Source organism: Rhinolophus sinicus, linkage group LG07 (assembly GCF_036562045.2).
Source record: "Rhinolophus sinicus isolate RSC01 linkage group LG07, ASM3656204v1, whole genome shotgun sequence".
Lineage (NCBI taxonomy): Eukaryota > Metazoa > Chordata > Mammalia > Chiroptera > Rhinolophidae > Rhinolophus > Rhinolophus sinicus.
This window is the reverse complement of record NC_133757.1, coordinates 104,426,976-104,445,669: the sequence shown is the minus strand read 5'-3', so window position 1 is coordinate 104,445,669 and position 18,694 is coordinate 104,426,976. Positions and strand designations below refer to the sequence as shown.

At 38.5% G+C, this 18,694-nt stretch overlaps 2 protein-coding genes and 1 pseudogene across 19 annotated transcripts in view; all 3 read left to right on the top strand.

Moving 5' to 3' along the window:
- The window catches only part of TRIM2 (tripartite motif containing 2), a 133,865-nt gene extending 122,174 nt beyond the window's left edge, over nt 1-11,691 (top strand). For all 18 annotated transcript variants that reach the window (XM_074338427.1, XM_019722550.2, XM_074338425.1 and 15 more), the window contains one exon: nt 7,312-11,691. In XM_074338427.1, coding sequence (XP_074194528.1) covers nt 7,312-7,464 — 153 coding nt within the window. In that variant the 3' untranslated portion in view covers nt 7,465-11,691. The remainder of the gene's footprint in view (nt 1-7,311) is intronic.
- On the top strand, nt 12-6,696 carry LOC141572736 (large ribosomal subunit protein eL14 pseudogene; annotated as a pseudogene).
- A 261-nt stretch (nt 11,692-11,952) lies between the features above and the next one.
- Nucleotides 11,953-18,694, top strand: part of MND1 (meiotic nuclear divisions 1) — a 46,859-nt gene continuing 40,117 nt past the window's right edge. Inside the window, exons 1-2 of the mRNA XM_019722334.2 lie at nt 11,953-12,017; nt 17,494-17,559. Coding sequence (XP_019577893.1) covers nt 12,015-12,017; nt 17,494-17,559 — 69 coding nt within the window. The 5' untranslated portion in view covers nt 11,953-12,014. The remainder of the gene's footprint in view (nt 12,018-17,493; nt 17,560-18,694) is intronic.

Genomic DNA, 18,694 nt, shown 5'->3' with positions numbered 1-18,694 from the left:
ATGAAAGTGCTAATTGACTTGTGTAGAGTGATTGGTATTTAGTAAAAGTGGAGAATTGGTTGTCCCCAAATTGGAATGTTTTTCATTCTTCATTGATTAGATCATAAGACCATAGATAATCTTATAAGAAGTACCAAACTAAGGAAGGTGGAGTAGAAAAAATGTCAACTTATTACCAGAGGGTTTAGAAACCCTCTACATCTGGCATTCTTGACATATCCCATAGACACTTAAAGGGTCTGTGGATAGAATTCAAAAGGTCCATTGAACAAAAATATTAGTTTTACTAACTTCTAATTAAAAATGATCATTTCCTTTAATTATTAATATAGGCAGCAATCACGGTAGTTTTAGTAATATCTATAGCTTTGTCACCAAGAGAAATCACAGACATTTTCATATTACAGTTGTAAACATCTCACATTATCATTTATGCTCACTACTGCTTCAAAATTACAGTCATTATTAGACCCATCACTATTTCTTTTTATTCAATGTATTGGTTTAGAAAGCACACGTATTACTATTTCACAATTTTGTAATATTTTGATTGTATTTTAATGGTTGTTTTCCTTTGTAATCCACATATTTTGCTTTGTGTATTTAAAAACATTGCTAAATAACCTGAGTCAAAGAGGTAGTCTCAAGGAAAACTTAAAAATATATTGGACTGAATGAAAATGCAAAGGCAGCATATCAAAGTTTGTAAAATGCAGTTAAAACAGTGCTGAGAGGGAAATTTCCCCCCCAGCTTTATTGAGATTGACATGCAGTATTGTATAAGTTTAAGGTGTACAATGTGTTGATTTCATACACTTATATATTGCAAAATAATTACCCCTGTAGAGTTAGCCACTATTGTGTCACAGTCACATAATTACCATTTCTTTTTTGTGGTAAGAACATTTAGATCTACTCTCTTTGCAACTTTCAAGTGGTACATAATATGGTACTAAGTATAATCACCATGCTGTGCGATTCTAGTTAATACTATAATAAGATCCCCAGAACTCATTCATCCTGTAACTAGAAGTTTGTTCCCTTTGGCCAACTTCTTCCCATTTTCTCCACCCTCCACCCCAGCCCTGGTAACCACCATTCTACCTGAGAGGAAAATTAATAGCACTAAATACTTACATTAGAAAAGAGGAAAAGTCTTAAATCAAGAACCTATGCTCCCAGCTAAAGAAGCTAGAAAGAGAGGAGCAAAACAAACAAAGCAGATAGAAAGAAGGAAACGTGAAGATAGGATCAGGAATTACAAGATTCTAGACAAAAACAATAGAGGAAATCAATGAAACAAAGTTTGTTCTTTGAGAAGATCAATAACATTGGCAAACCTCTAGCAAGACTGACAGAGAAAAATAAAAAATAAAAAATATTAATACCATTACAGACCTTGCAGACATCAAAAGGATAATTAGGGAATTCTTTGAATAATTCTACATGCATCAATTTGACAACTTGGATGAAATGGACCAATTACTCAAAAAGTACAAACTCCACAACTCATTCAGTATAGAAGAAATGATTTAAATAGCCCTACAACTATTAAGAAAATTCAGTTCATAATTTTATCTAATATTCCTTTTTAAAAATTTATTGGGGTACTTGAATACAATGGAATATCACTTGGCCATAAGAAAAGATGAAATACTGCCATTTGTGACAACATGGATGGATCTTAAGATTATTATGCTAAGCAAAATAAGTCTGACAGAAAAAGTCAAGAACCTTGTGACTTCATTCATATGTGGGATATAAAACTGAAAGCAACAAATAAACCAGACAAACCAAGAAACAAAAACTCATAGACACAGACACCAGTATAGTGGCTACCAGAGAATAAGGGGGAGGGTGTGGTAGAAGATGGTAAACGGGGTCAAATATATGGTGATGGAAGGAGAACTGACTCTGGGTGGTGAACGCACAATGCAATATATAGACGATGTGTTATAGAATAGCTCATGATTTTAAAACTCCCGCAAAAGAAATCTCCAGACTCAGATGGTTTCACTTGAGAATTCTACCAAATATTTAAAGAAGACTGAGTGCCAGTTCTACAAAATTTCTTCCAGAAGGCAGAAGACAAGGGAACACTTTATAATTCATTTTTCAACTCAGCTTCTGATGCCCTGATCCCAAAACTAGACTAAGTACAAAAAAGAAAACTAACGACCACATTCCTCATGAATATAGATGCAAAAATACTTAACAAAATATTAGCAAAGAGAATTCAGCTATATATAAAAATCCCTCCATGATCAAGTGGGGTTTATTCCAAGGATGTAAGTCTGTTTTACTATTTGAAAATCAGTCTGTGTAGTCCACGCATTAAAAGGCTAACAATTGAAAATGATATGATCGTATCAATTGATGCAGAAAAAGCAACTGACAAAACTGAACAACTACTCATGATAAAAAAAAAAAATTCAGTGAACTAAGAATATACAGGAATTTTCTCAGTTTGTTAAAGAATATCTATGAAAACCGACAGCTAACACCATACTTAATGTTGAAAGACTGAAAGCTTTTCCTTTAAGATCAGGAACAAGGCAAGGCTGTCTACTCATCATTCAACATAATACTGGAAGCTCTAGCCAGCACATAAGGAAAGAAAAGGAAAGAAGAAGCTTACAAATTAGAAAGGAAGAATAAAAAGAATCTCCCTATTTGCAGATAACATGATTGTTTACATAAAAAATCTCTGGGAACATACACAACACTTACTAGAATTAATAAGAGAATTCAGCAAGGTTGCAGGATACATAATCAACATACAAAAATCAATTATATTTCTATATAGTAGCAACAAACATGGAAACCAAAATTAAAACTATAACACCCTTTACAACTGCTGAAAGAAATGAAATATTTAAATATAATAAAGCATATTCAATATTTATATGTTGAAAACTATAACATGCTAATGAAAGAAATAAAAGACTATCTAAATAAAGGGAGAGACATACTGAATTCATGGATTGCAAGCCTCAATAAAAATTCAGTTCTCCCCAAATAGACATATAGGTTTAACACAAAATCCAGGCATTTTTATAGCTATAGACAAGATAATTTTAAAATTTATATGGAAAGGCAAAGGGACTGGAATAGCTAAAACAATTTTGAAAAAAGAAAAATAAAGTGAAGGGAATCACTCTACTTGATTTCATGACTTATTACATAGCTATTATATAGCTATAATAATCAAGACTGTGTGATATTAGTGGAGGGATGGGTGCATAGATCAATAGAACAGAATAGAGAATCCAGAAATAGACTTACACATATACAACCAACTGATTTTTGACAAAGGTACGGAGGCAATTCCATGGAGGAATGATAGCCTTTTCAATGGTGCTAGAGACCTTACACAAAAAAATGAACTCCAAATAAATCTGGATTTAAACGAAAAATATAAAATTATAAAAGTTTTAGAAGATTTTAAGAGACACTCTTTGGGACCTAGGACTTGGTAAAAATGTTTAGCCCGAAAGTACAATCCATGAAGAAAAAATCAGTAAATTGGACTTCATTAAAATTAAAAACATGTGCCCTATGAAACACTCTGTTAAGAGGATTAAAAGATAAGCAACAGGGGCCTGCTAGTAGCTCAGGCCCAGGCCTTTGGAGCTCCATGGTCCTAATTCCGAAGGGTGCTGGTTCGATTCCCACATGGGCCAGTGGGCTCTCAACCACAAGGTTGCCAGTTCGATTCCTCGACTCCCACAAGGGATGGTGGGCTGTGCCCCCTGCAACTAGAAACGGCAACTGGAGCTGAGCTGCGCCCTCCACAACTAAGACTGAAAGGACAACTTGAAGCTGAACGGCACCCTCCACAACTAAGATTGAAAGGACAACAACTTGACTTGGGGAAAAAAAAGTCCTGGAAGTACACACTGTTCCCCAATAAAGTCCTGTTCCCCTTCCCCAATAAAATCTTTAAAAAAAAAAAAAAAAAAAAGTGCACATTGTTGTTCATAGAAACTTGATTTGTAATAGCCAAAAACTGAAAATAACTAGGATGCTTTTTTGATAGATTAATGGCTAAACAAATTGTAGTATGTTCATATTATGGAATATTCCTCAGCAGTAAAAAGGAACAGACTAATGATACATCCAAAAACTTAGATGCATCTCAAGGGCATCATACTGAGTGAAAAAAGCCACTTTCAAAAAATCACATACTATATGATTCCATTTCTGTAACATTCTTGAAATAACAAAATTATAGAGAGGGAAACAGATTAGTGGTTGGCAAGAGTTAAGGACGGTGGGGAAAGGGGAGTGGGTGTGACTACAGAGCAAGCATGAGGGAGAGCTTTGTGATGATGGAGTAGTTCTGTATGTTGATTACAGTGGTGGTACATGAATCTACACTTGTGATAAAATGACACACAACTAGGGGTGGCCGGTTAGCTCAGTTGGTTAGAGCGGGTGCTCTTAACAACAAAGTTGCCGGTTTGATCCCCATCAACCACTGTAAGCTTTGCCCTCCACAACTAGATTGAAACAACTACTTGACTTGGAGCTGATGAGTCCTGGAAAAATACACTTAAAATAAGTAAAAGTTAACAAAAATGACATACACCTGTACACACACATTCCAATGTCAGTGTGCTGAGTTTCATTATTGTACTTTAATTATAGAAGATATAACCATTGGGGGAAACTGGGTGAAGGGTACATAGGCTCTCTCTGTACTATCTTTGCAACTTCCTATGAATCTATGATTATTTCAAAATTAAAAGTTAATAAAAACAAATTTAAAAGAAGAATAACTATAAATGTAAATATGTTTTCATGGTTAAGAAGAATGGTATCGTGACTGGCATTTGGCATTTTAATTGGGCATAAAAAGTAATAAAACTTGTTACATTCTAGAAAAAAAAAACATGAAACACTATTTTGAGACTGTATATTCTTGGCCAGACTGCCAACGGGGTCCAAGATACAAAAAACTTGGATTTTTCTCTAAGTTAAGAATAAAGCTTTTAAATCTTCAAACCAACGAAAGGCTATTCTTCCATTTCTCTGTGTAAACACTTGCATGGATCTAAACGTGCATTTACAGATGGGGCTTTTCATCCTTGGCGATGTGGCCTTGTGCAGTGCACGGGAGAACCCAGTGCGCTGGCTAAATCGAATAGCATTCAGATGCTTGTGTGAGGACAGCAGTGGTCAGCAATTTGAACCTGATATACGTATCTATTTCTCAGGAAAAGGGATGAGAGTATAAATGTAACCCTAAATGCTTTTATTTCTGAAATATATTCATCTTGTTTAATTATCTGAGTGGACATCTACATTTGAAAGAGGCATTCCATGTCTGATGGGAAACCAGAAGCCAGAGAGGGAACCTAGTTCACAAAGCACTTCTGTGTAGAATCACAGATGTTGAGCTGTGTTGTGGCTCTTGGAGCTCCTGCCTAGTTACACTGCCTTTTAGAACACCCGGTGGGCCACACAGAACGGTCAAAAGAAACTAGCCTGTGCCTTCTGAAGGAGAAGTGTTCCTGTTCCTTTTATTTTGTAATAGCAAAAGCTTACAGCTTCTCGCTGAACGCCGCCAACATGGTGTTCAGGCGCTTCGTAGAGGTAGGCCGGGTGGCCTACATTTCCTTTGGGCCTCATGCTGGGAAGCTGGTCACGATTGTAGATGTTATTGACCAGAACAGGGCTTTGGTTGATGAACCTTGCACTCAAGTTAGGAGACAGGCTATGCCTTTCAAATGCATGCAGCTCACTGACTTCATCCTCAAGTTCCCACACAGTGCCCGCCAGAAGTATGTCCGAAAAGCCTGGGAGAAGGGAGATATCAATACAAAATGGGCAGCCACAAGATGGGCCAAGAAGATTGAAGCCAGAGAAAAGAAAACCAAGGTGACAGATTTTGATCGTTACAAAGTCATGAAGGCAAAGAAAATGAGTAACCGAATAATCAAGCTTGAAGTTAGGAAGCTTCAAAAGGCAGCTCTCCTGAAGGCTTCCCCCAAAAGCACCTCCTGCTAAAGGTACAGCTGCAGCAGCTGCTGCTGCAAAGGTTCCAGCAAAAAAGATGGCTGCTGCAGGCAAGAAGGCTCCAGCCCAGAAGGTTCCTGCCCAGAAAGCTACAGGCCAGACGGCAGCGCCTCCAAAAGCTCAGAAGGGTCCGAAAGCTCCAGACCAGAAAGTACCTGCTCCAAAAGCATCTGGCAAGAAAGCATAAGAACAGGGGCCAGCCCGGTGGCTCAGGCGGTTAGAGCTCCATGCTCCTAACTCCGAAGGCTGCCGGTTCGATTCCCACATGGGCCAGGGGCTCTCAACCACAAGGTTGCCAGTTCAATTCCTCGAGTCCCGCAAGGGATGGTGGGCTCTGCCCCCTGCAACTAAGATTGAACACGGCACCTTGAGCTGAGCTGCCGCTGAGCTCCCAGATGGCTCAGTTGGTTGGAGTGCGTCCTCTCAACCATAAGGTTGCCGGTTCGACTCCCGCAAGGGATGGTGGGCTGTGCCCCCTTCAACTAGAAAACGGCAACTGGACCTGGAGCTGAGCTGCACCCTCCACAACTAAGACTGAAAGGACAACAACTTAAAGCTGGACGGTACCCTCCACAACTAAGATAGAAAGGACTACAACTTGACTTGGAAAAAAAAGGCCTGGAAGTACACACTGTTCCCCAATAAAGTCCTGTTCCCCTTCCCCAATAAAATATTTTTTTTAAAAAAAGCATAAGAACAAAAGGCTATTATAAAAGTAATAAAGGTTCTTTTTGACAAATTAAAAAAAAAATTTAAAAAAAAGCTTACGGACCAAGAGAAAGCCACTTCATATCCAAATGTACATGTTGAACCATTGACTTCTTATGACTTGCTGTCTTCTGAAAAGGAAAAAAATAACCCCTATTTCTCATTGCATATTATGACTCGGGACCATTCTTCTCTGATCTAGTTGCTGATTTTTCTCTGATGATTGGGGATAAAAAAGGGACGTGAGGCTGGAGAGGGAGTGAAGGCTTAGGGTGAGAAATAAAGAATCATTTTTCAAGCACCATCCAGGGCTGTTGCCTTCCAATGTGACTCCTGTAAGAATGTAAGTAAGCTCTGGTTTCCAATGGCATGTTCTTTGTCAGTAACTCTGGGACATAGAGAGTGAGAGGAGAAAAAGCCAGGTAAGTGGAGGGAATGATTGTATATATGATAGTGACCTAAATAAACCTAGGGTATTACACACAATGCTTTTATATTAAAAACATTAGCATCAAGAGTTTTCTAATTCCCATTTCATCACATTATTATGCCTTTTCCTATAACACTGTATATTTTTCATAGGTTTTTGATGGAAGTGGATCGTTTTTGTCCTATATTAACACATCTGCTGACCCACTCTACGGCCCCCAAGGCCTGGCCCTGACATCGGACGGTCACGTTGTGGTTGCAGACTCTGGGAACCACTGTTTCAAGGTCTACCGGTACTTACAGTAACAGTGGGCAGCTGGATAGCCCCTTACAAAGGTCTTGCACTATTAACTGGAATGGATTTCTCGGCGCGGGACCAGATTATATTAGACTTTTCATGCTGGAAGGAATCATGGGCGAACTTTCCAAGGTTATTGCTGAATGTAACAATTTCCTTAAAAACTGCATATCTGATTTCTGTAATTGACCTTTAGGATTAAAAAAAAATCTCTTCTACTGAATCTATAAAACTGCAAAGTTTACACCTGTGAACTATGGCTTATAGGACAAGGATTTATGTAGTTAAACTAATTTTGCAAATCAAAAAAGCATTAGAAAAACTAGACTATTTAAAGTTATTTGTTAATCCTGTAAATGGTAGCTTTTGTGCAGAGCTTCCAAAAAAACAAAACAAAAATAAAATCTGTTGTAGTTGTATACTTTAACCTCGGTCACAAGACCCGGGAGAATCTTCTAACCTCACTTTTACAGTAGACATTGTGACATTTTTTGGTTATCAATAACTACATATAAATAATTACTTTAGGAAAAATTAAGACTGTCTTGCAAAATCCTCTCATCTGTGATTCGCAGGCTTCTTGAGTTTAGCACTTAAAATTAAATGCAAATTTCCCATCCATTCTGGGTTAGATCAAAGATCCTTTTTTGGGTGTTCTTTTCACTTTCTCTCTCCTGCTCCTTTTGTATCAAAAAACAAAGGGAAATCTGAAATTCCTAATGCTTTGAAAAGCATTTTACAGATGTCATGCTACTTTTTGATAAATAGCCCAACTCCAGATCAATGCACTGGAATGTAATCAAGAAAAAGTCATGTTTTCTGTGCCATGTTCTTACATGTGTCTCTCCTCTTCCACTTCACGAAAGCGAAAGCTTTACCTCCTGCAAAATGTCAGCACATGTAGTAGGACACCAGTATCCTAGGACAGAGAGCCATAAGTAGCCCTTTGGAGGACTGATGGTGTCAACCAAAGGCATGTGATTGAGTAATGATTTCCCCTTAGAAAGCAAGTGTTACCAAAGTTGTGAAAGCATTACAGGTAAGGGCATGTTATGGTTATTTATCATTGTCTAATGAATAGTAGAGGCATTAAATGACTATGTATACATGATTAGGGTAAGATAGAATGTATTATATATATCTATATATATAGCTGAATCTTTGGTGTATTGAAATAGGCAGCACTCAGAAAGACAGAAGCATTGTCCAGCCTTTCTTCAGCACATTCCTTTATTGAGAAGTTTAAAGCTGTCCTAGCAGAACAAGCCCTAAAGCAGTTTAATTTTTGCCATTTTCCAGGAATGATGGTATCGGCTGACTTTTCGTCAGAAAATAGTCTTCTGTGCTTTCAAAAATAAAAAAGCAAGTCAAAAAAGAAAAATCGAACTTGAGTTACACTTAATTTAAACAAACTATAAATGCATTTTGAGAAACGTTAAGAATAATTTAGTCAATCGTTAATCTCATTGGTACTGTAAAATAAGATGTGGTTTATTTCCACTGTTTAATTTTCTACTCAGTTCTACCAAATAGGATGTCATGTTTGGCATTTCGATAATGACTTTGGGATCTTTTTCCACTGAAAGCACCTTAGAACTGTACTATAGGAAAACATTTCCCATGTATAATTATATGAATGTGATGTTTATTGCTTATTAATTTATAATTCAGTCACTCTCTTATATAGGACTTTTTTAAATTTAGAAGGGAAATCTAGCTACTTCCAGTTGTCTATCAAATTTATGCCCAAATCAACCTGAAAAAAATTTTTTTCAGAAAGATTTACATTTAGGTTTAGTATTTCTTTAGTTAGGTAGTTTTCAAAAATACTTGAGACTGTCTGTGATAAAGTTATAAAATTCAATAACATTTTTAGAATGTTAAGATACTGTTTCCTAGCATCAGTGAAATAAGTCTTTGAATTTAAACCATTATGTTTAATGAGTGCTTACTAGAAGCCAGGCGCTATTCTAGGCACTGGAGGCATAGTGGTGGAGAAAACAGACAAAACTCCTACCACCTTGGAGCTTACACTCTAGGGAGGGAATTTCATTTTGCTGTTTACTAACATTCTGCATAAAAGATAAGCTAAGCTTTTGATAGCTCCTAGACTGTTAAAAGAAAACTTTTTAAATTGGTTAATTTTAGTTTACGTTCACAAGTAAAAATGGCTTCCTATTTAGATTCTGTCACAGGCTATTATTGATCTTAAGACTAGTTTACTTAAAGGGTTTTTTTGCACAACATTTAAATTATATTTGTGAAGTTAACCAGCCATCATACCAAAGCAGGCTGGATATCTCAATCAGTAGATTGAAGACAAAGCTAGTTTTTTTACATGTCAATATTGACACAAACTGGAAGGAAAGAATAGATAGTTTGATTCAGACCTGTTCCCATTATCCTTTACTAAACATGCTATGGGCACTCCAGGAAACACTATATTTTCCCCTCAAAATATGTAATCATATATGTTAAAATATAAATAACATTTCACATTTAGATACATATGTGCATTTACTGTATTTCATAGTAAGCATATTTTGGGGGAAAAGTGCTGCTAAGATACGAATAGATTTAAGTGAAATTTTTTCACATTTGATGGAAAATGGTTTCTGGTAAACTGAGAAGGATATTAAAATAAGTGACTTTTTCTCTGGGTTACCATTATTGTTTGATTTCTCTTTGTCAAGTGTACAGAACCTGTCATACATTCATGATAAGTAGCACTGAAAAATTACCCATTCAAATTTCCCCTGGGCACTTAAGGTAAAATATTGCCAGTTAGAATGTAAAGGTCAGTGACAACGAGTCTCCCCCCACCCCCCCATACAGACCTCCCCTGCTGGACATGGGGCATAGAGAATCACTTGACCATTCAGAAACATATGAATAAAAAGCTTTTATGACTGTTTGCCATTTTTTAAATGGTACTTAGTATTTAGATCAAACTTTAGTCTCTAGTAACTAAACAAGTCCCCAAGTTTCCTTATTTTAATTAATTCTTTGACTGGATTTGAGGCAAATAAATACTACAGGTCCATGAAACGAGAACACACTTGCTTCTACTACTAAGTATACAGGGTATGTCCTAATATGGAGTTAACTGGAATAGCCGTACACCAGCAAGTGTCCATGAATCCTTAACTTTAAAGGGTTCAGATAATTGCTTTGGTAATACCTACTGAATTGGAGGAAATAGCAAATAACCATCAAGTAATCTGCAGATTTCTTCTAACGGAAAAAAGCTTTTTGTACGTTTGGACTCTATAGTATCCTCTCTATTCACCAGCTTCTGAAAAGGGAGGAGTATTTTTAGTTTAATAATTTTAAAAAGATATTTCCTGGTAAGATAAAATGAAAGCTATTTGCTGCAAACATCTAATTTTGCTTAAAACTGAAAGTTGTAATACTGTTGCATTCTGTAAACATTGCAGGGTTTAAAATTTTACAGTTATTTTAATATTTTTGATAAATAGGAATCTAGTATTGCCATAAAGGAACTAAGTGCCCATTAAAGATTTGTTTGGTATAAATAAATAATTTTTTGTTTTAAATGACAGTAAGCTACAAATCATGATGTTAATCTTAAACTTTCTGAAGATGAATTAATTGTGTGGCAGTGATTGTGTGGTTTGTCTGTGGAGAATGTACGAAAGCTATTAATATTCTAAAATCTATTAATAAATTGGCTTTGTTGTTCCAATGAATGTACAGCACTTCCATTAACCTTTGAAAGCAACACAGCCTTAAACACAATGCTTTTGCTTTATGACATGAATGTTCTGTCATCAACAAGAGTGTATTCTTGTAATAGAATTCTTTGTCATTCTCAATTCTATAGCCTTTCAATCCTATGTATGCGTATGAAGGTGTTTTGCTTCCTTTTTTTTCTGTTTAAATTTTGTACATTCCATCTTTATAGGTCTGTTTCATATGTTTTCTGTATAGAACACTAAGTCTTGCTCTCTCTGACATTGATACTGATATACTCTCATCATTTGTTCTTTTATGAATCAAAATGCTGACTGCCTATTTAAAGAAAAGAATAAATGCTGTGCATCAAAGTGTTTGTACGTTCGTAGCTACATAAGTACCACAGTATTTTGGATGCTTTAGTCTACAATAAAACTTTAAATTGTCTTGAAACATAGGAGAAACAAGATTCTCGTGTATATCTTTACCATGCAGAAAATCTGAGATCATCATAATAAAGCTTGTTTTCTCCGTTTGCAGGATGAGTGTTTATTTATTTAACATACTCTCTTTTTTAGTGATGTTCGGAAATGAAGGAATGTTCTAGAATTTGTGGAAGATAGCAATAACCAAATTGTTTATGTACTAGTGAGAAGTCCCCACCCCACCCTGGCCTGCTTCTCCGCGGAGCCGCCAGGGGTCGCTGCGCGCTGTCAGGACGAAGGTCGGTCTGTCTCCCACCTCCTCCCCTTCGCTGCTCCGCCCCGGGGCGGGGTCGGCGCCAAAATCAAACCCTTCTGGGCGCGCCCCGCCCCTCGCCTCCCGCGCAGGCCCTGCCGCCGGAAGACGCGCTGCCGGCGCCATGGTAAGATCTGAGGTTCCCGGCTCCTTTTCTTCGGTGTCCGGGCTGCAGGGACCTTGGCCCTGGACGGCTTCGGGGGCTGATGCTCGGCCCTGAGCCTCACCCGGAGGGCCCGCCAGGTCGACGCCGTGGCCGCCCTGCACTTTCCGGGCGCAGCGGGGCGCTCCTGAGCGCGCGCCCGCCCACCTCCGCCGCCGGAGCTGGGAGGCCGCGGCGCCGCCTGGGTCTCGTGCCCCGGGGCCGCGGCGGTTCCTGTCCCCTCCCTCCGCTTCTGCACCCCGCGGCTGTCTCCCCGGCGGGTTAGGTTAAACACGCGAAGTATTCGGGAGTGTGACCCGAGTATCTCACCAACTGCCGTCTGTCCGAGAGACCACGAGTCACTTCTGAATCTGGGCCCCGGCTCCCCGGATTCGGCCACCATAAATGCAGCCCCTTGTTAAGATCCGGGAAATAAAACGCTAGCGAGGCAGTGGGCAGGCTCGAAGGGACCCCTCTGGATCCCAGACAGCTCGCTTGGTTTTTGGCAACTGAGTGGGTCTATGCATTGCAACGTTAGAGCACGTTTGTGAATTGCTCACAATTTTAAAAGTAAAAAGTAACCCAACGAACTTTCACTTTATGCCAGTGAGGTGATTTCTGTGAAAATCCGTTGTTGTTTTTTTACCGAAGAGCAGGTATCGTTGCACTTTTGTGTTTCAGACTGCTGGTTGGTGGAGCTAGTCGCTTTGTTAGGAAAGCACTGCACTTGGTCTTCCTTACATGCCACGACGGTTAAGTCCTGCTAAGAGGCCACATCATCTCTGAATTTAACCTTTCTGTTCATCAAATCATTTTCATAAACCTTCAAAGTTTCATGCTACTTTTTTCTGCTTTTGTCAGAATCAGCATCTAATTAAATGGACCTAAGATTTGAGTGTCTTAATGTCCTTAAGTGGCCGTTATTTTGCTGAGCTAATGGTGGATGAGGACTTAGGTTGTACCGTGTTTATATGAAGATACTTGTCCAGATGTAATTATAACTGATAACGGCTTCTTTGTGGTTAAACTCCCATCCCAGGCACCTGGGCGTGAAATGATGTAAGAAGCCGAACAGGACCCCACTTAAATCTGTTGCCAGTGCTCTGATAACATAGTTCTCTTCAGAGTTATTGGTTTACCATAACTGACTGCTGAGAATTATCTGGCACAAATGCATTAACTTTGTCCTTTTACCTTATCTCTGTTTACTCGGGAATTGCTTTCTAACAGTTGCTGTTTTAATGTGCCGTTAACTCTTTTAAGATGCTTACCTCTGATAATGGAGAAACAAATTAGAACAAAACTTTTTGTAAGACACATACTTCCTATTAATTTATTAATGATTAAGAAATAAAGTTTAGGAGTCAGTTCCGAGAACCTTCCTTTCTTCTGTGCTGCCTTCCTTGTGCTTGAGCATAAGCTTAATAAACCTTGTCTGGCAAAAAAAAAAAAAGTTTAATGATCTGTTGATCAAAGATAACTTTTGTTCTCTTTCCTGATTAATAGCTGTTTTGATTTGGTTGGGCTTGTTGAGTAAACAATTGTTATAAGTCCAGGCATATTTTTGGAATTGGAGAAATGCAGTGTAACCTGCTACTTCTGAGGGTAGCAGATACCATCTACCTTTAATTTTGCAAAATTTTATTGTAATTGATCAACAGTGCTGACTTTAGGTATTCTGTAACTTCTAGTTGGAGAAAGTTCCTTTGTTTTCCTCAGGTCAAGTTTTGAGTCCCCTTACTTACTAATTTGGATGCATCTCTAACTTACACTATTGGGAGATTTCTTTAATCTTAAGTATTAAATGAGCCCTTGTTGATTTTTCGTTGTTGTTGTTTTCAGAGAAATTTCTAAATATAGGTTAATATGGCATCTTTCACATTAGTTATTTTAATTCTGGCCATGATACTCTCCTGCTGTGGTTAATAATAAAAACTACTTGTAATCATAAAGGAGGCTGATGAATAAATTAGCCTGAAAACAATGTAAATGGATGATACAGCTCATCCATATTTCTTGAATAACTTTCTTAGCTGTTGAGTGATAAGAGCCTTCCTACACTGTGTCTCCAGGACACTACATTCTCCTCATTGCCTGTCTCTGGGGGGCAAAGTTTTGTGGAGTCTATGGGTCTCTCCAAGGAACTGTTTGTAATACCAAGATATTAGGAACCTTTCTTAAAGCTTTGGATCTGTTTTCTTCTGATGCAGCCACAGACTAAAGACCTGAAGAGATTCTCACTGCCCCACAGGTGCCCCTGACATGGCCTTCAGATTCTGGGACACAATTAAAGCACCTGGAAACAGTTTTTAAAATAGTATGTATGCCCAAGCTGAGGCCCCTTCTCAGAAATTCTGATTGAGTTAATGTGGGATGTGCCTGGGCATCAGTATTTTTTAAAAGCTTCTGAGATGATTCTAATGGCAGTTTGAGACCCAGTGAACTAGAGAAATAAGCTGAGGGAGACTTCTAATTGGGTGTGAATTTCATGGTTGGTTTATTTAGCTGCTGCAGAGGCCAACGGGAAGGGAGGCTGATAAAGCAGTATTGAACTCTAGCTCTCAATCCTACGTTTAGGGAACAGGTCTGGATGGTTTCTTAGTGGTGCTCTACCCGAGAGTTCGGATTCATCTCTCCAAGCCAGGCAATAAATGGTTATCACAGATCTCCTTCTTATTATCTCACCCTGCATCATATTTATGTGGGTCCAGTGGGTGTCGTGGGGTTTGGGAGCACAGCCTCAAATTTTAGGGTAGGGGGTTTTAGACACGTAGCCCTGAAATTAAGGGCTGGCCTTTATGCCTGCTTTGTCTAACCTGGCGCTAGCTCATCTCTGGGAAGGCAAAGGCAGCTCATATTTGGAAGATTTCCAGTCTGCTGAGAGAGACAAGTAAACATCTTTTTAATTCTACCAAGTGATCTGATGAAGGTGTGTTCTGGGATCCCAGGGAATAACACTCAGCCTCTGAGCCCAGGGAAGTTCTCTTAGAGAATGCCTAAATGAAGCCTTGGAGACTTGTAGTTTTGAACAGGTAAGAGGAGAAGGTGTTTGGGTAGAGAGAACAACATTTTTTTTTAAGGTGCAGAAATGCGCAAGAGCATTCTGCGATTGGAGAATTACAAGCAGTTTTTGTATGACAGCTCAAATTGCTTAGCTCTCCCTGTTGGTATGGTAAAATTTGAGGTGGGGAGTGGTGCCTGAGAGTAGATCAGGGTCAGGTGATAGAGGGCCTTTGTCTATCATTCTAGGGTATGGGACACCTCTGGATAGTTGGGAGCCACTGAGGGTTTTGAGCAAGGGAGAGGCATCATTAGATGTGCTTTTTGGCTGTGTGGAATGTGGACTTAGAGAAAAGACAGTGTGCTTATGGGACTGCAGGTGTGTTGCAGGAGACAGATAAAGAAGGCCTGAATTGAGGTATAGGTAATGGGAATGAAGCAGACAGTATAGATTGGTGACATAGTTAAGCACTGAAATTGGCAGAAGTCGGTGATTGGTTGGATAATGGAGTAAAATGAAGGAACCTAGGGTGGCTGGGGTATCAAGGTGGTATCTAACTGAACTCAAGATCTGGAACAGCAGGTTTGGGGAGTAGATGTGGGAGAGGATTTCAGATTAGACCTCCTGAGTTTGAAGTCTGTCCAGCAGGCAGGTAGCTACAGGAGATCGAAGATCGGGAACACCCTCAGGGACTCCTGTCAAGATTTGAGGACTCAGCGTTCAGTGCTAGTTGAAACCTGAAAGCAGATGAGATCAAAGAAGAGGTGAGAGGAGATGCGGGGATCAATGGAGAACTCTGGTGAACTGCAGTGTTTGAGAGTGGACAGAGGAAAAAGAGACAAATATAAACATGCGGACTACTTATTTTATCCATATGACTCATCAGGGAACACTGCATGATTCTATTACTGTGAAAATGAGTTACTGGGTTTCTAGGTTCTGCAAGTAGAATAGACTCATGTACTCTGGTGTATACCCTGTTTCCCTGAAAATAAGACCTAGCCAGATAATCAGCTCTAATGTGTCTTTTGGAGCAAAAATTAATATAAGACCCAGTATATTATATATTACATTGTATTGTATTATATTGTAAGACCCGGTCTTATATTCTAATGCGTTCTGACGCGTCTTTTGAGCAAAAATTTATATAAGACTGGGTCTTATATAAATTTTTGCTCCAAAAGACGCATTAGAACTGATTGTCTGGCTAGGTCTTATTTTTGGGGAAACACGGTATATTCAGAATGACAATTCCAAATTCCTTTCCCTATCTTTCATAGGCTCACATTTCGTGATGGAGTTTTTGGTGGGATAGGGTCAATCTTTAATTGTCATTTTATTTATATCTGCTTTTTAAGTGATGTAAAGTGTTTTAAAGTTCTTACTAAACAATTTATATGCAATTTTTGAGAAAGAGGCAGATCACTTAAGAGACATTGGTATGGAATCTTCCATTAGAGCTCTGGAAATGATGATTCTCATTCTCTTTTATGTGAATCTTTGCATTAAGGAAATTTGACATTTTTTTCCTTTTTTAAATTTTGGACTTTACCTATATATACTCTATATACAATGTATAATAAAATTTGTTATTAATATGCATCTCAGTTACATATTAATTATCTTAATTTCAAACTGGCTGAAAAGTAGTTATAGAATAGTAGTAGCCTGCAGTAGGCTTTGTTTTCTTCTTGGATAGGTTTTCCTTCCTTTAGCCGCCTCCCTCCACAGTGCTGCTCCAGTTATCTTACTAAAATGTTACTCATCCTGTTATGCGTGCTTTAGAAATTGTGCAGTAGCTCCTCGTTGCCTAGAATAAAGTCCACTCTCTATGGCTGCACAGTCAGCCTTCCATCGTCTCGCGCCCGACAAACTTTCTCACCTCACCTGCCACTCCCTCTACATGCACCGTACAATATCACCCAGAGTCTTTCTGGAGCATTCCATGTACTTCCATAATATTGTATATGGTCTGCCCAGCATACCTTTCTCCCCATGTCTTGGTGAACCAAAATCCTTTTCATCCGGACTACTTATTTTCCTAGCTAGCTTTCCTCCCTCCCCAGCGTGGGATTAACTCATTCTGTTCCTGGTAGCAATTGGTGCATGCACCCGTTCATCAATTGTAAGTAGTCATGTCAATTTTTTCTTTTTTTTGAGAGATTATGTCTTTTGAAGGTAAATGCAGTGACAGACACATCACTGGATCATTTGGTAAATATTGAATTTCTACAAAATGCCAGCTCTGTCTCAATCACAGTTTTTATTATACTGGCAGCACCTACTACAAGATTTGGCATATGGTACGTAGTAAAGTAGCTAAAATCAGTCTAGGTCTGGCTCTGAGAGTTATCAAACCTGTTGGTATCAGACACGACCACGCCTATACTTTCTGAAAATTGTTTTAAAATACAGTATTTAAAAAAATGCAGTGTTTGTTTTTAATTTTTTGTGCTTTAGTCGAAGAAAAAAGGATTGAGCGCAGAGGAAAAGAGAACCCGCATGATGGAAATATTTTTTGAGACGGTAAGTTGTTTTAGTATTTTGCATTTTTTCCTTACGTATATGTCATCCAATGTTACCTGTATTTTTTTTAATTAGAGATCAATATTCACCAATTTCCCGAAGAATGAGTAAAATTCTGCAAATATTTGTGGTTTCTGTGAGCTATGGAGTATTAAAGAACCGTATCCCAATGTTTGCAGAGCCTCTTCTAGCCAGACTCCTATACACTGTACCCAGAATTATCTTTCTGAAGCATATATTTTTTATTGTGTCCCCTCTCTGCCTGATAATAATAATAGCTCACATCTACTGAGTGCTTCCTGGGTGCCATTCACGTGGTGCAGATGATCTGATTTCATCCTTTTTAACCCTATGAGACTCCTAAGTGATAGAGCCAGGATTCAAACCCGGTCGCCTGGATCTAGAGCATGTTTACAGTGTTGCTATACAGTGGCTTTCCTTTGCTTCCAGGTTAAAGTCCATACCTTTGAACTACAAAAAAATATTACCTTTGGGCAGCCAGGTGGCTCAGTTGGTTAGAACGCGAGTTCTGAACAACAGGGTGACCGGTTCAATTCCCACTTGGGCCAGTGAGCTGCGCCCTCCACAACTAGATTGAAGGACAAGGACGTGGAGCTGATGGGCCCTGGAGAGACACACTGTCCCCCAATATTCCCCAATAAAAAAATTTTTTTTAAAAATCAACTTTTTGTGTCTTAATACTTGACAGGATCTTCAAAGTCTAATCTAGCCCCAACCTACTGGCTATTTTCATCATATACAAATGTGAAGAATGTGGGAAAAATAGCAAAATAGAATACGAAATTAGTAATGATAATTCTTGACATTTTCATTTTGATAATGCAGATCCTCAGTAAAACAAGTGAAATATTCTAGGGACCTTTTCTTTTTATACTGTTGGCCTTCTCATTGTAATCTTACTAGTCCTGCATGCAATGACTTGCTGAAAGTCAGTGCAGAACAGTCTCGTCATAACGATGATATAATTAGGAGGACAAATAGATGAAGTTTGTACATGAGAATTATGATTATTTGTTCTGCTGAATTGAAGTATTTTTCCTATGGTTTCAAAGCAAGAAAAGTAAATTTAATTCCTACCAGGCAGTGGAAAGCTGGGGAGAGTAGTTGGGAAATT